The sequence below is a fragment of the Rhodamnia argentea genome, chromosome 2 (assembly GCF_020921035.1).
Source record: "Rhodamnia argentea isolate NSW1041297 chromosome 2, ASM2092103v1, whole genome shotgun sequence".
Lineage (NCBI taxonomy): Eukaryota > Viridiplantae > Streptophyta > Magnoliopsida > Myrtales > Myrtaceae > Rhodamnia > Rhodamnia argentea.
Window position 1 is genome coordinate 30,952,040 of NC_063151.1, and position 15,929 is coordinate 30,967,968.

The 15,929-nt window shown below is 40.7% G+C and overlaps 2 protein-coding genes across 4 annotated transcripts; one reads left to right on the forward strand and one right to left on the reverse strand.

Annotated features, from left to right (window-relative positions):
- Positions 1 to 59: 59 nt before the first annotated feature.
- Positions 60 to 6,050, forward strand: LOC115740192 (mitogen-activated protein kinase kinase kinase 1-like). 2 transcript variants are annotated; one of them, XM_048273557.1, is made up of 9 exons: positions 60 to 1,481; positions 2,246 to 2,330; positions 2,449 to 2,511; positions 2,599 to 2,756; positions 3,723 to 3,795; positions 3,893 to 3,952; positions 5,032 to 5,142; positions 5,473 to 5,715; positions 5,851 to 6,050. In XM_048273557.1, the coding sequence occupies exons 1-8, from the start codon at positions 448 to 450 to the stop codon at positions 5,692 to 5,694; spliced, it is 1,806 nt and encodes a 601-aa protein (XP_048129514.1). In that variant the 5' UTR covers positions 60 to 447; the 3' UTR covers positions 5,695 to 5,715; positions 5,851 to 6,050. The 2 variants fall into 2 exon arrangements, with proteins under 2 accessions (XP_048129514.1, XP_030529542.1); XM_030673682.2 differs by having other exon boundaries at positions 5,473 to 6,050.
- Positions 6,051 to 7,461: 1,411 nt separating this feature from the next.
- On the reverse strand, positions 7,462 to 9,300 carry LOC125313708. Of its 2 annotated transcripts, XR_007197300.1 has the most exons (4): positions 9,022 to 9,300; positions 8,721 to 8,894; positions 7,818 to 7,889; positions 7,462 to 7,577 (listed from the first exon to the last, which is right to left on the reverse strand). XR_007197300.1 is itself a non-coding variant. In XM_048273558.1 (3 exons), the coding sequence occupies exons 1-3, from the start codon at positions 9,259 to 9,261 to the stop codon at positions 7,824 to 7,826; spliced, it is 480 nt and encodes a 159-aa protein (XP_048129515.1). In that variant the 5' UTR covers positions 9,262 to 9,300; the 3' UTR covers positions 7,635 to 7,823. The 2 variants fall into 2 exon arrangements, 1 of the variants encoding a protein (XP_048129515.1); XM_048273558.1 differs by lacking the exon at positions 7,462 to 7,577 and having other exon boundaries at positions 7,635 to 7,889.
- Positions 9,301 to 15,929: the final 6,629 nt, after the last annotated feature.

The window sequence follows — 15,929 nt, forward strand, 5'->3', positions numbered from 1 at the left end:
AGAGCAGCAACTCACAGGAGGACCCCACACACATGTTACGTGCCTCCTCTCCTCAGGTCCCTCCACGTGGCACCGCGTCCCGCTTTTCCAATCTCCATCGGCGGCTTTTACCCGTACTTTCTCTCTCCTCTTCTTCTTCTTCTTCTGAAATTCTTCAGTCTTGCACTCTTTCTGGTGGGTCAGCTCCCTCTCTCTCTCTCTCTCTCTCTCTCTGCGCAAAAATCTTTTCCTCCTCATTTTTCTCTTCGATATTTTCCGGGAAAGAGACCGGCGAGCTCCGCACGAGCACGTCTCTCCAACTCTCTTCAACAGCGGAAATCCGAACAACCACCGAGGAGGTTTTTCGCTTTTCCTTTCTCTTTTTCTTCTGCGTTGCGTTGCCTTTGTCGGCGAGTTCTCGAAGTTTTCCCGTCTTCGCTCCAAACCCTAAGCCTATGTGGTTGCCGCATGCCTCGATTCTTCTTCTCTAGAGCGAAACCGATGGAGCCCAGGACGAATCGAGGCTCGAGGCCGCGGCTCGAGCGTCGCAACGCGGCGAAGCACTACGACTACGAAGCGTCCTCGTCGTCGCACTCGGCCGACGACTCGTCGTCCTCGGCTTCGGCTTCGCTCCACACGCGATCGCTGGACTTGTTTGAGCAGACGAGCTTCAGGGTCGAGGGAGGCGACGGCGAGATCGATCTGATATGCAGGAACTTGGGGCTGTCGGGGATTGAGGACTTCGCTATCCCAGCGGCGGCATGGGAGGCGAGGAAGATCAGGTCGTCCTCTGATCTTCTGCCTCGGTCGAGGTTGAACTGGATGGAGAGTCCCAAAGAAGAAGGCCAAGAGAAGGTTGCGGTTGAAACTGAGTTTGCAGATAGGGTTTTGACTGAGTTGACTAGGATTGATTCGGCTAAGTCGAAGCAGCGCAATGAAATGGTTGAGGATTCAGGGGAAATCCTTCGTGAGAGACTTAGGGCAGATGCAATCCAGTCGAGTCAGGACAAGATTGTTGAGTTGCGTGGAATTTCCGTTGGGGTAAGAGAATGTTGTGGTATAAAGGGTGTTAGGCCACCTATGCTTAAGCCTCCACCATCTATTCGGGTTCCAATAATTGATGATGCTTGCTCGACGTGGGACTTACTGAGGGATTTTGCCCCTGTTGGCGAAGAAGGAGCTTCTAGCGTTGCTATTAGATGGAGGGATACTGCTGATGAAGAACACGAAGATGCAGGAGAGCAGAAACAAGTAGTAAATGAAGCAATTAGGGTCGAGGTTGAGGAGGAGCAGGAAAAGGGAGTAAGGTTAGGGGAGACTGCCGTGCTATCGACATCTTGCTCATTTTCGACTTCAAATGATGAAGACTCCTCAAGTACTACTACAACTACACCGGTAATTATTTCACCAAGTGAGAGATACCGTCGAATAATCGAAAATTGGGATAAGGGTCAGCTTCTGGGACGTGGGTCATTTGGATCAGTCTACGAAGGAATAGCTGAGTAAGTGCAAAATTCTCTTCAGGCCTCACGCTAATCATTTAGTTTTTTCAGCATAATTACATTTAATAGGTCATTAGTCAATGCAGCTCTAAGGTTGTGTTCCACATCTCCTGTATAATTCACGTCAGCTAGTGGAAATTAGGAGTTGCTTGGGCATTAAGTGAAGCACACGGCTCACCTGTCTCACCACTTTAATAATTTTGGCCAAAAACCCAGACTGAGATCATCATTCGGGACATTCGGTTTGCAAAAGGCATTAGTTGAACCATTGGTTCCATCGTGGATTATTATTGACTTTTTTTTTCTTTTGCGATGATGAGTTGCTATTAGCAAGCAAAAGGAGTATATGGATCTAAATGTTGTTAGCTCTTATTGTGGCAGAGAAATTCACACGGTTAGATTGATGTGCTGCAGTGATAGGTGGACGTTGGTCCTTTAAGGTTCACAAAATGGCAAATTAATGAAAAAGGATGTATTTGACTGATTTCACAAATGTACGACTCTTCTGCTTATATGTAGGACTCCTAAACTAAGAAAGCCTTTACTTGTCGATCTTTTTCCTGGTGTCATTGAAAGTCATATACTTTACTCGCCATTATTGTTCCTGCTGTTCCTACATCTGTAGCTTTATGTTATCCTGTTTACTTAGAGAGTTCGTTCTACTGGAACTTACTTGGTTTTCTTGGTCCTCTTTGGACTCATCGAATTCTAATCCATACACGAGGATCTTCTCATTAATGTCCTTCCTCTCTCTTGCCCTGCAGTGATGGATTCTTTATTGCTATAAAGGAAGTCTCATTGCTCGATCAAGGAGCTATGGGAAGGCAAAGTATCTTGTATTTGGAACAGGTAATTATTTCTTCTCCTTTGCCGTATCTAGAACATCAATGTAGTTGGGAGAGGCGGGAAATGTCACAACTGTAATTTGTACCGGTATTTTTGATCTCATTGAGTGCTTTCTTTTCAGGAGATTGCTCTTCTAAGTCAGTTTGAACATGAGAACATAGTCCAGTATTATGGCACAGCAAAGGTACAAATTTCTTCCTTATTGTGTTGATGACGTGCCTTTTAGCAAGTGACTCTCCGCATTCTTACAAATCAACAAATACATGAACAGGATGATTCCAATCTCTATATTTTCCTCGAGCTCATGACGAAAGGTTCGCTTGCAAATCTCTATCAGACATATCATCTAAAAGATTCTCAAGTTTCTGCATACACGAGACAGATCTTGAGTGGTCTAAAGTATCTTCATGATCGCAATGTGGTCCACAGGTGAGACGTGCATATGTACCCTAATTCCTGTAGTGTTATTAGACAATCTCTATAAGCACCTTTGATGTTACTATACTCTAATTACTGTAGTGTTACTAGTGCCAGATCTTTGATTTTGGGTGCTCTTAGTGGGCCTTGTTGGTATGTTATGTCTGCATGACCAATGTGGTTCTGCTGCCTATTTGTTCTAGTAGTATTCCTATGACCTCTGCATGCTTTGTGCAAACATGGGGTTTCCTGCTCCAAGAATAACTTTTTATTTCTTATGTCTAACTCGAAGAAATTCTTTCTATAGTGTTTCTATGTTGTGTATTGCATATGTAGCTATTATTGGCTGTCTCTTTAGGTGAGAGGTCTTAGAACACTGATTTTCCTTTTGAAACTTACTTCGATCTTCATAGGCTTCTCTAGATTGTCTTTTACCATATATTGTTATTGCACTATTGCTGCCTTTATTGTTTTTGCAATTTAACTGCCTTTGGTTGGAAAAATATTTAGTGGTATTGGTGCAGCAAAACATACTTCTGCTTAGTTATTCCCTATCGGTTCATGCACTTATTTGACTTCTCTTTCCACTTTGGATTGATCTAGTGCTTTTTGTTAATTTGATGGAGTGCAGTAATGTCTCAATAGTAATGACTCTCTTTGCTGACTTAAGCTGCATCATCTGGATTTCTTGATTCTAAAATGATACACAAACCATTGTGAAGTTGTTTGGTTTGCAGGGCCAAATACTTGGGAAATTGTACAGTTTTGTATGGAAATACTACATTTTTCCCTTAAACTTTGTCTTCTGCTTTCATAGATTTATTTGAGTTATATTATTTCATTACTTAACTCTCTTCTCTCTTGCTGTTATAGTTGTTCAATCATTTATGAGTCTGATTCACTTTTAGTGGTTGTCAATTTGCATTCCTCATTGTACACAATTGTTGGCACCTCATCATATTCATTATTGTCTTCAAGGGACATCAAATGTGCAAACATTTTGGTCGATGCAAGCGGAATGGTGAAACTTGCAGATTTTGGATTGGCAAAGGTAATTTTCACTTTTTTTTTTTTTTTTGGTTCCTCGGTTCAATAGATGTCAAGTCTGCTAACGCTACTAGCTAATCGTTTTTCTTCTCCCACCTCAGGCAACCAAATTAAATGATGTCAAATCTTGCAAGGGCACTGCATTCTGGATGGCACCGGAGGTTGTCCTTCGTCCTTTCTTTTTCTGGTCATTTTCTTTTGCTGCAACTTTGAGTTTTTGAGTTGGTGTCAGATTAGATTATTTTATGCAAATTATGGTTGGTTAGGATTGACGTGATCATCATATTCCAGTGGATCAGAAGATATATAGGACAAACCAGGTGTAGAGCTGGATGAAAAGTTCAATAGTGAACCAAGGGCCGGACATGTCTAGGCAGGAGATTTCCTATTTGGGCATATATTAAAATTCCTTTTCTGGTCTCAGCTGCCAACTTGGCAGCACTCCATAGAATATCCTGCCCAGTCCCTTATATGTCAACCAAGTGCAGTTTTGAAGTCTCATTGATCTGCTGGTATTTTTCTTTGAAAAACATTAAGGTGTAGGTTATCAGGTTATTGAGTTCCTGATATTCCTTGAAGATATGGAAATGCCTTAACACCCAAGAATATGTGAAAAGTGGATGTCCCCTGCAGCTCAAATTGTTGCATCCGAAGAAAGGAATAAAGATTGGGTGGATTTTCATTCTTGCCAATTTTCAGACCAACACGGGGGTTACTATGAGCGAAAATCTTATTGAAGCGTGATATGTTATATCATGGTGTTGGAGCTGTTGAAAAGACCTCAATATTTTCTGAATTATAGCTCCTGTGTCTTATCTGTTAAGCTGGATGGAGACTTGTCCGTCTTTCAAAACTGACTAGTGGGGGAAGGAAGAGGGGGGTGGTTGAGCAACATGGGCTGTGTTTTTTACAAGTTATATCGGATGATGTTGATCCAATTGTCTGGAGTTCGTGGCAGATTTTCAAGCTGCATCTATTTGTTGCTATTATCGTTGTGGTTTTCGTTGTTCCCCTTCCGCTTTTTTCTTCTTCTATTATTATTACTGCTGCTGCTACTTTCTTTCTTTGATTGTGCTGTATTTTCCACTAACAGATACTTTTAAACTTCAAATTAGTCAAACGCTTCATATGGCGTCATTGTTTGTCTCTTTTTGGACATTATGTAATCCAATCGAGAAGTTTCCTACTCATCTGATACACATCATTGAAATGATTGTATTGCAAACTTTGGCTAATTCAGGTTGTAAAGGCCAAAAACCATGGCTATGGGCTTCCGGCTGATATATGGAGCCTTGGGTGCACTGTCTTAGAGATGCTGACTGGTCTGGTCCCATATTCTCCTTTGGAATGGGTATGTTCCTCCAACACTTCTAGCCAGTATATCTCTTCCGATCGTCTTGTTCCAAGAAAAGAAAAATCTTTCCAACCATTTCTCTCTGATGAGGCAGCTTCTCTACTTGGACAATGAGGGTTTTCCTTTTAATAACAGCTTTTCGATAATGCGGAATCATACAATACCTTCTCTGCATTGCTTTTGCTTTGTACTGTACTCTCTTTACTTTTTTCAGTAGAAAATGGAAATCGTTATGTGCTCAAACCTGTTATCTCTTAAACTGAACTTACGTTTATCCTGTAGTAAGCAAAAGATTATTTCTGACTGTTTAACTGTTGTCCCAATCAGATGCAAGCGTTGTTTCGTATCGGAAGGGGTGAGCCACCACCACTACCAGATTCTTTATCCAGAGATGCTAGTGATTTTATATTGGAATGTTTACAAGTTAATCCCAATGACCGTCCCACTGCCGCACAGCTCTTGGATCATCCATTTGTGAAGAGGCCGGTTCCCACATTATCGGGCTCGGCATCTCCTTATCACCATCTCGGTAGACGAGTAACTACATAAACTATACCGAATTCATCTTTGCTTATCCATAGCCGTCAATTTCTCACGGCCTTGCTGCGGATCTAGCTGTAGACCTGTCACTTATATGGAGAGCATGCGATTGGTCTTTGTGATTAGGTTTAGGAATTCATGCCTTGCAAATATGTTCAGTTGGATGCCTAGGGTACATTTAACTTATTTTTGGCCTTTTGCTTTTCTCTCAATTTCTTTTTTCACCGGTGAATCTGAAGATTGCAAGGGACAGACGTTTCTGTTGTTGTTGTGGTGAGAAAATTATGAGGGGAGACAAATGTATATATATCTTTCATGAAATGCGTGTGTATTTAAATTTGAGTGAAGTCAAGGTCTCTGATTCAGGGGTTGATGTTGGCAAGGAAAGGAGGTCTCAGTTTGGTCGATGTATTTCACTGGTTCAATTATTGGAGCAATTATGCCTTAAACAGTATAGGGTGAACAGAAGTTGATCTTAACATCATATTCCTCCACTGTCTTGTTATTCCTCCTAGGGTCATGGTCAGACGGAACACTGTATTTTCTCTCTTGCACCTAGAATCCCTGGAATCTCATCGACTCGTCTCATCATTGACCTAACTGGAGGGCCAACAGAAGTCCGCGGGGAAAGAGGAAAACCTTGTCCTGCACGAAGGGCGACGGGGCCTACTGGAAAGAAAAACACAACCCTGGGCCTCTTAGCCAAATTGTCGTATCGTGATCTATTCCCTGAGCCATGCTGTTATGATGCATCGTTTGTCCGAAATGGAAAGTATCAGGGGTAACTTATGCCTTGTGAGCAGTGGATGCACATGAAAAAAGAGAGCAGATTTTGGAAAAAAAAATTGGCCTGAAGATTTTTATGTGTTGACCAATCGATATGTGAGGAGACAGCTAGACTAGTTTAAGATAATCCTTTCCATTTTGATGTGTTGACACTGGATTTGTATAAGCACCTTACATCACATCCCTTAAGAGAATTACCAAAAAAGTCATGGACTTATTGTAGTTGTGTCAATTTGGTTTATTTGATCAATTTTGGTTGGAAATTGCTAACGTGGCCCGATCGGCTGAAGGGAGAACGAAGGTTAAAAATAAAATAAAATAATATTATTGAAAATTGTCTACATCAGCGTCGGCCGCGCCATATCAGTAATTTTCAATCAAAAGTATACAGATAGACTGAATTGGCATAAATGTAAATAGTTTAGAGCTTAATTGGCAAAAAAAAATTTTTTAAAGTTTAATTGACATAATTACAACAGGTGTAGAATTTTTTTGCTAATTTTCCCCATGTCCCTCTTTAGCTAAGGTATATATGCATTTACGAAATCAGGCAGGACACTGCCTTTGACTAATCGAAGCTTTAGCAATATCTATATTGTTAATTAGAAGAAACTCTCTCCTAGTATTTTTAAGCAATCATGTCTTCAACCGAGACATATATTTAGTGCTAGTTAAATCGAGGATACGTTGCTAGCAAGCTCATTAACTAGCACTGTGCAGAGTACAGGCCAGCAATGCACAAGCCGAAACTTCAATGACTCACTCCAAACGCGGGTCTTTGCTATACAAGCCTATCCGGCAATAGACATCCTAAAATGACGTGAAGTTTACATTCCCTACCACCATCCTCCCAAATTAAGATAATTTTTTTTTTCCCTTTCATCTCTGGGAATACCCTCGAATTTAACGTCCCAAAATTCAGATAAAGTAGTTTACTAAGCAATTGTGTCTTCAACCAAGACATTTATTTTTTTTCCTTTGTATTTGTTCTTCTGCTCCATGATGAGAATATAGTGTTGACCCGGTATATGTTAGTTGGCAAAATGCACGCTGATCAATTGCCGATTTTGAAGAAATGAGCCTCTGAGAATTTCATGGGCCTGTGACTAACGAGGATGAACAGGCAACAAATTAAGGAAATGACTAATCAACATGCACGAACGGTTCTGATCCCAGTTTTACAGCGAATTTTCTTTTTTCACATAAATCAGGAAACGTAGACACAAAAAAGTCCTAAACCTATGAAACTCGTTAGATCTAGATCGAATAAAGAGCTCCCGGCCATAACGGTAGAGTTTAGCATTGAGAATTTTCGATTAGATTCATCCCTCACAACTCGTGCGTACCTCTTATCATGGTAATCCTTTCGTGCACCTCCATCCGCATGATAACTTTCGGAGCATACGACTGAATTTTCTCTGTTGAGACAAAGTTGATAGAATATTTAAATATTGAACCACGCCTCGTTTCGGCTCTTCCATGGCGACTCTTCCAAAGGTGGCAGCGGCATGAAGTCGTCACCGTCTTCTTGCCTGAGCTCTTGCATCTCTAGATCGATGTTGAGCAAGAAATCCTCGGAAGCTCGCTGCTTGTGCAGTAACTGATCGATCAGCTTCGACGGCAGGTCTTCCAAGCACTTCTTGCCGCTTCGCCGGAAATCGAACCCGTCGTTATTACTAGCTTTGGACTCGGTATTGTTGTCGTTATTGCAGTTAACATCTTCGCCTTCCCAAAAGTCATAGCTTGAACCCCTCCAAATCTTGCCCTTTCCTCCATTCATCCAAATCTTGCCTCCGTTCAAACTATGACTTTTGGAAAGACAAAGGTGTTACCGGCCATAACGCGAACAATGATGTTACCAGCAATAACGCGAACAATACCGAGTCCAAAGCTAGTAGCAGAGATGAGTTCGATTTCCGGTGAAGCGGCGAGAAGTGCTTGAAGTATCAGTAGTCGAAGGTGATCAGTCAGTTCCTGCACAAGCAGTGGGCTTTCGGGGATTTCTCGCTCGACATCGATTTGGAGGTGCAAGAACTCAAGCAAGACGATGGCAACGACTTCACGCTGTTGCCGCCTTTGGAAGAGTCGACATTGAAGAGCCGGAACGAGGCCTGATTTAATATTCAAGTATTCTATCAAAAATAGCACAAAAAACACTGTCACCACAAAATAATGCAAGTTGATTAAAGAAGTACATAAACTCGTTGCAAAGAGTAATTATGAAAAGATTCTATTCAAGAATTCCTTACGTAAAAGGGCGTTTTACTTCTCTGCTTGATGCACTCAGGACTGGCCGATCTTTCTTCTTCTTCTTCGTCAGACCCAAGGCGCTCGTATCTCCGAGTCTTGCTCCGTCGCTGGAGAATCCGATCGAGACATACTCGGAAATTCTTTGGCCCGGCTTGGGCTGACCATCTACTCTTCTGCATTCAAAAAGCAGAGCATTTCGCTCTCTAATGTCACCCATGCACGCACGTTAATTCACCTATCATATGACCAGACCGATGAGAAGATTAGCCCGTACTTAATTCGGCAAAAATATCCGAGTACCTTTCGCTCGGTCTGCAGTGCTGCCGGCGGAGACCCACCTCCGGTTCTCATTTCCCTTGCATAGGCGAGGAGCTGAGCGCGACGATCGTAACCGCCTGTCCTCGGAATTCGAGGGTTTCTGGGGGATGAGTTTGGCTTGATTTTGATGGTGGGATGATTAGGTTTACGAGAGGAACACGATGATGGCGATTCGACATAGACTGAGATGATGACTGGATCGGTGTTCGCCGATCTCTTCATGGATGGATTGTGAGATATGGTTGAGGATCAACCGAGCAACTTGGCGATTGATAGAACTAGGGTTGTTATAATACGAGCAAATCTCTTGGATTAGCTAAGTTGTTGAGATAACTTTGGGCTTTATGCTTCGGACTACGTCAGCCCTCGTGTTAAAATTTTCGTCGGCTTTACGTCGGGTTTGACCTCCGACGGAGCTCCTCTTACTGCCCTTGTCGACCAGCATCCGATGTTCGAACGTTCTGCTCGACTAATCTCCATGAATGGATGGAAATTGGATTCGAATCAAACGGTTGCTCGTTCCACTAACCTTTTACGGGGTCGATATAGCTGTCGTAATCGTTATCGTGGGATCTAATTTCTGTTCCTTATTCCTGAATTTAGTTTCAGGTTCAATCCAATTTGACATTAAGTCTTGGACCAACTGTGAATTGCCCTTCCATGCATGTACGGTAATATCATCTCAGGAAATGATTATGTGACGTTCTCTAATTCATTATAAGATTAACAGTTAATTTTGGGCCACGAAAAAAGTAAAGAATAAATAATTACAAGAGAATTGATTATGCAATCGTCTTTGGGTAACCGTAAGACTATCAGTCCATTCTAAACCATACAAAGTTAAATAACAACTAATTAAAAATTATTGTGAGGTCAATTTTTTTAAGAATTTATGATTCACAACATGCTTTATTCTCACAGTCACCCAAAACTGTTATGTTAGCAAATCCCTAATTAGAAATTGTTGTGGGGTCCAATCTTTCAAGAATTTATGTCACACAGTATGTTGTTACTCTCATGATCACTTGAAGATTACTATGCTAGTAAAACCTATCATTTTTTAAGGTTCTCCTTCATGTTTTCCTTGGCAGTCATAGGCGTGGACCTAGTCATATTGGTCTATCAAAATCAAATATTGTCTACACTTAATTGAATGGATTTCAGCCCTTTAGATAATTTGTGTAGTTGAAAAATGAATTTTCTTTTTGTCGAAATAATAACATTGAAGGAGGATGATTTTTTTTTTTTTTGTTGGGTTTGGTTCTATTCTATCCTATCATACAACCCACATTGTGTGCATTATGTACAGTGTGTAGATTGCGAAATCCTGCTCCCTCTTCATGCGTCTCACCCCACTTCCCCCCCTCCTCTCAAAGGTGGAAATTCGAACTCTCCACCTCCCTCTTCCCAAATGAAAAGAGTGGCTACCGGAATAATCCCCCAGTAGTTAAGGATAATGAAATAGATAGTATCTTTTTGTCCCCTAGTAATTGGGACTTACTGGACAACTAACCTCTTAGTCTTATTTTTGCCATGATCCGCAACAACTTCCCAAACCATGATGCACTTTTCACCTAATCCATCATCTATACCTTCCCTGATCCAAAAACAATGTAGTGGGAGGAGTTATGGTGCAGTTAGGCACCGACAATGCAGTGGAAAATGAACAGGTAATAAGAAAAGAATTGAACAAAATATAATAAAAAAAATGTAAAAATCGTCCACTGCAGCGCTAATGGCCCGTCCGAAACGGCGGTATCGTCCCGAGAAAGAAGGATTGAGAATAAAGAAGAGAAAGGTCGTTCTTGGGTTTACATTCTTGGGCTTGGACCCATTAAGAACAACTTAAACTCAGCCCACGTTTGAATTGGGGGGTGTTATAGTGAGTTGGGAAAGGTTTTTAGGTATTAAAAGTTGATGAACCTCTGTCACTTGTACATACAATATCTTCGTTTTCTGAGGTAGATGCAATACAAATGATGAATTATGAAGAAGGATAACTTATAGATGACTTAAAGTTAGGGTAAGTGACCGATTATTCCAAAAGTTTAAACTTTTCGAGGAGCAAACCCACATATTGTAGTGAGTCGCATCCATATAGATTGCTTTCCTAATCTCAATTAGGCCCTTGATTAGTGGGTTTAAAATTTGGTGTGCTATTTTCATTAAGTTTATATGGTGATAACGTATATTTCTACTCTACGAATAGAAAAATGAGAGAAATATAACCTAATAGAACATTTAGGAGAACATCACCCTAAATTACAATTCTTATTATGAACCTCGAGTACACTTATTGTGAAGAATGAATGAGAGAGGTGAATAGCATGTATAATCTGAGGCGATTCCAGCTCATACGTCTGGCATGTATGTGAAAAAGAAAGATACGCACGTTTCGTTTGTTTCGCAGAAAATGAATAATTTGAAGAGTTCTAATTAGTCTTCATTGGCTAGTGATTTTAATCGATATAAGCAATCGCTTTTTTAAAAAAAATAATTTTGCATCATATACTTTTTGCAAAACAACGGTCAGAATGCAATTTTAGTGTGAAAAACTAAGAGGAGGTTGCAACTTTTTCCAATAGATGTTAACATCAAATCTGTAGCTTCTCTCCGTTTAGCTATTCAGAAAATCTTACTTCTTCGTAAATCTTACAGCCAAATATATATATTATTGATTTGAGCATGTCTTTTCTTTTCAGTTCATGATTTAATAATTGGATTCTTATGTGAATTCTATAATGTTTTGTTGCTCGATTTTCTTCATATTCCTAGTATTGTCAACACATGGGAGCAACGCCATACTAAAGTAATGATAAGTGAACGACGTGTAGATTTATTGTACGATGGTCAATTTAGTTAATTTAGACCTAAATCCTTTGACGATTTGCTAATGTAATCCTTCCGGCCAACTTCGAATGAAAATCATTGGCATATATGCCGGCTGTCCTACGTGGCACGACCGTCACGTCGGCGATTTCTGAGCAAAAGTGGTCCGAAAGACTATATTGGCAAATGTTTAGGACAAAATTTTCTAAATAAAACAGTTTATGCTGAATTGACAGTCATATGATATGGTGAGGATTTGCTGAAAAATTATCCCATTCATATTAATAATAAAATGTTGTTCGGCTTCCAACGTCGCGTTCGGTCATCACCGGTCGTCTTACGTGACACACTGATGTGAACAACTTGACTCGAAAAGGATGTCCTACGTGGATTGTCATGTTAGCATTTTTCAGTGGCAATTGGTAAGGATCATATTAGAATTTGGTGCACCACTTTAGAATTATATTGAAAATTGAAAAGTTTAATGGCATATGTGCGATACGTTCAGCACTTATTTGGTAAGTATCGCTTCAAAGTCAAAAGACAAGAAGGTATTGAATAGGCTGGGGAGGGTTAATTGTCGTAGAAGTTGGAGATCTCGAGGCGATGTGTTTCCGGATGTAATTTCTCGTTTGCAAATGCTCCTGCATTAGTTTATTAGAAGAAAACCGACATGCTTACTCAGCAATAATATAAAAAAAAAAGATAAGAAAGTTTTCAAATCCAACTTTAATTATTTGATCGGGAAAATTATCTAAAAAATTTTAAACCCATTATACGATAATTAATTCAGTCCTAAATCTATCAATTGTGCCAATTTAATTTTAAATGTTATGATAATTTGATAATACAGTCATAAATCTTTTAATTATACTAATTTAGGTCTGTATACATTTACAGAGTCTTGCACGAGAAGGAGATTGGTAATTATAATCCCACGGCCCTTATATATGCAATCAAAATATGCCTTATTTACGTGCGGTTTCTCTCCGCCTATTATCTTAATCAATCGAACTTTTAGGTCAATATTATACCGAGAGTTCGAGCTCGGGGGGAGGGGCTCGAGACATTTTCTTTTTCACAAAAATAGCAAATAGACATTTCGTTTTGAAATTCTTTTCTCTTAATAGAAAACTTTTTGGAATTAGAGCAGAGGTGGCCACTTGTTCCATCAGTGACGTAGGTACTACGTCACAGACAATGGCGGAAAAAGGTGAAAGCAAACTGGATAAGGAACATCCTGATTCCGTGTTTAGGCTGATGCGACATCATCAATAAGTTAGTCGTGAATGTTTATTGTGTCTGTTTTTCAGCACGGATTATCCACACGTTAACTATCGACACAGATGATTACAAGAAAAAGTATCCCAAAAAATCTATTGTATTGGTGCTAGCTCAATTATGAATCTTTTAACTATCTCAATTTAGTCGTAAACTTTTCGTATTTGTATCGGTTAAGTCCATCCGGTTAATTTTAGCAAAAAATCACCGACGTAGAAAGGCCAATACCGACGTGAATAATTAATTAATTTATTTATTTTTTAATTTAATGGCCCCCCGGCGAGGGCCGCCTCATCCGCGGCGTCACTTGCGGCCATCGAGGCCCTCGCCTAGGGCCTTCGCGCCCCGCCGACTCTGGGCAAGGCGGACCTCGCCAGTGAGCCGCAACGGCTTACGAGCCCTCACCCATTGTCACCTTGCACAATGAAAGGAAAAAATTAAAAAAATAATTAAAAATTTGATTTATGTAGTAAAAAAATCATTTAAAAATACTCACCTTAGTGTCAATCAAGCCACATAGGAATACGGACATTTACGTCAGCTATTTTCGATCAAAATTAACTGGATGAACTTAATGGGTACAAATGCAAAAAGTTTAAGATTGACTTAGCATTAATGCAACAGATGTAGGATTTTTTTTTTTATATACTTTTTTCAATGATTAGGTGATATACATGATATTAGCTCTTTCGATGGGCCGCAAGTTGGTATTCCCAAAGGCCAAGGGGCCAAAAATATCTCAATACCGCGGCTCAAAAGGAAATGTGGCTTTTGCGGCATTTCTTTTGTGAAGAAATCGCGCCCCGTCCCATGTAGGACGGCAGAAGAAAAATGGACTAGGATTCCCATCTTTTCTTTTATAATTATACATTGCCGCCATATTTATTATAGTTAAAAAATAAATAAATAATAAAAAGACGGCTGGCAAGCCCTTTTCAGTTCAGTCACATCACCCCAATGTGGGGGGAGGCGAGGTGTGTGCCAGGAGTGGGTCGTTGAAATCTAATTTTGTTTCGATTGGCTCCCGCAATGCATGGACGAGATTCGACTCTCTCGACGAAACCCTTTAGCTCCTTGGCGTTGTAGCTAGGACACCATAGAATCCTTTGCGTGTGACCCGCCTTGTCCCTGGCCTACCATGGGAAGAAATGTCCATGCGCTCGTCTTGTTCTTTCGCTAATTAGGCGATGAAAGTAGCTTTTCCCCTTAACGGGGATTAGATGCATGTATCCATTTCCCGCGACGCGCCCACCCATTGGAATGGTTTTGTCGAGCAGAGAGGCCTTCATTTCTCTGCCATCGTACCGAGTGTCGGACCTGGATTTTGCCAGGTATGTGTCCCGCTATGGCCAAATCGTACACACGGGGTCGCCTTTTTTTTTTCTGTCGTTTGCTGTAGAGTGTTAGACATCGATGAAGTTTACTAAAGTTGGAATAAATCCCAACAGACATCGATGAAGTTTACTAAAGTCATCGATGAAGTTTACTAAAGTTGGAATAAATCCCAACCGATGAGCCGAAAAAAAGGAGAGGAATTGTTGAGTATTTGCACCGAACGGCGCGATGGGTACTACAAATCAATCCGTAAATAAGCTTCGAGAAATTTATGTCTTCTAAGACATTTTTTTTTTTCGAGTTCATTGTCAGCGTTGGGATCTTCTGGTCCAGTTTGTGGAGACGTAAGAAAATCTAGCCAAATCCATACAAAAAAAGCATCGCTATAATTCTTTTATCACCGACGATGCGTCTCAATATGCGATTTAACCTACTATCCAACAATCGAGATCAGAGATCGAGATGTGTGGGGTAAAGAAAATTTTAGGGCAGGGAGGGGTCAGGCAAGTGTCCAAAAACGCCAGTGGGCGGCTAATGGAAGTAACGGAGGGGTAGGTTAAGAATGGACATGTTGGCCTTTAGGTGATGCAATGGGTCGCCTCCTCGGTTCGACGGGCAGGAAACCGAATGCGATTTCTCTCCGCCCCTTTTGCTGAAACTCCGCCCCATGTTTGATCTGATTGGCCGTTGGAGCCTCCATGCGCCACTTCCCGTCGGCACCCCCACCACACCATATTTGTCCATTTCGTCCCCCCCTTCTCCCTCTTCCCTTTTTGTTCTTCGATTTGACCTCTCCTTTTTGATCGACTTAATGGTGGGATCACTGGATTAGATCAATTATAATAATGGGGACCTCCCCCGCTAATCACCTGTGCTTTGCAAAAACCTAATAAGGTTTCTCTAGCTTTTTGAATACCGAGTGAACATGAACTTTGTCCCGACATGCTCTGAAATGGAATTCCCGCTGTCATTTACCCAAATTGGAATCCTTATTATGTAATGATATCCATCGGGCCGAGCCTGGCATGGTTGCGTTCAGGGAAGTTGGCATCTTGACAGGGTAATTCTGGGTATGTCTAATCTCTAGTTTGGCCGGATGGACTGAATTGGTATAAATGCACAATATTTACGACTTAATCTGTCAAAAAAAAATAAGGTTTATGATTGAATTGGCACAATTGCAATAAGTTTAAGACTTAATTGGCAAAAAATGAATTTAGAACTGAATCGACATAATTGTAATAAATTTAAGACCTTTTAGAACATGAACAATCATCCGAAGCAAAAATCAACGTTGCAAAGAATAAATAATTACGAGAAATGGATTAAATCAATTTCATCTTGTGTGCAATGGGGCTTCCACCCCAAGAGCGTGACGCGTCCATTTCACTCTGTCCCATTCCTATTCGATTTCGGAGTAAAATTTCAAAATGCGCTCGCTTGTC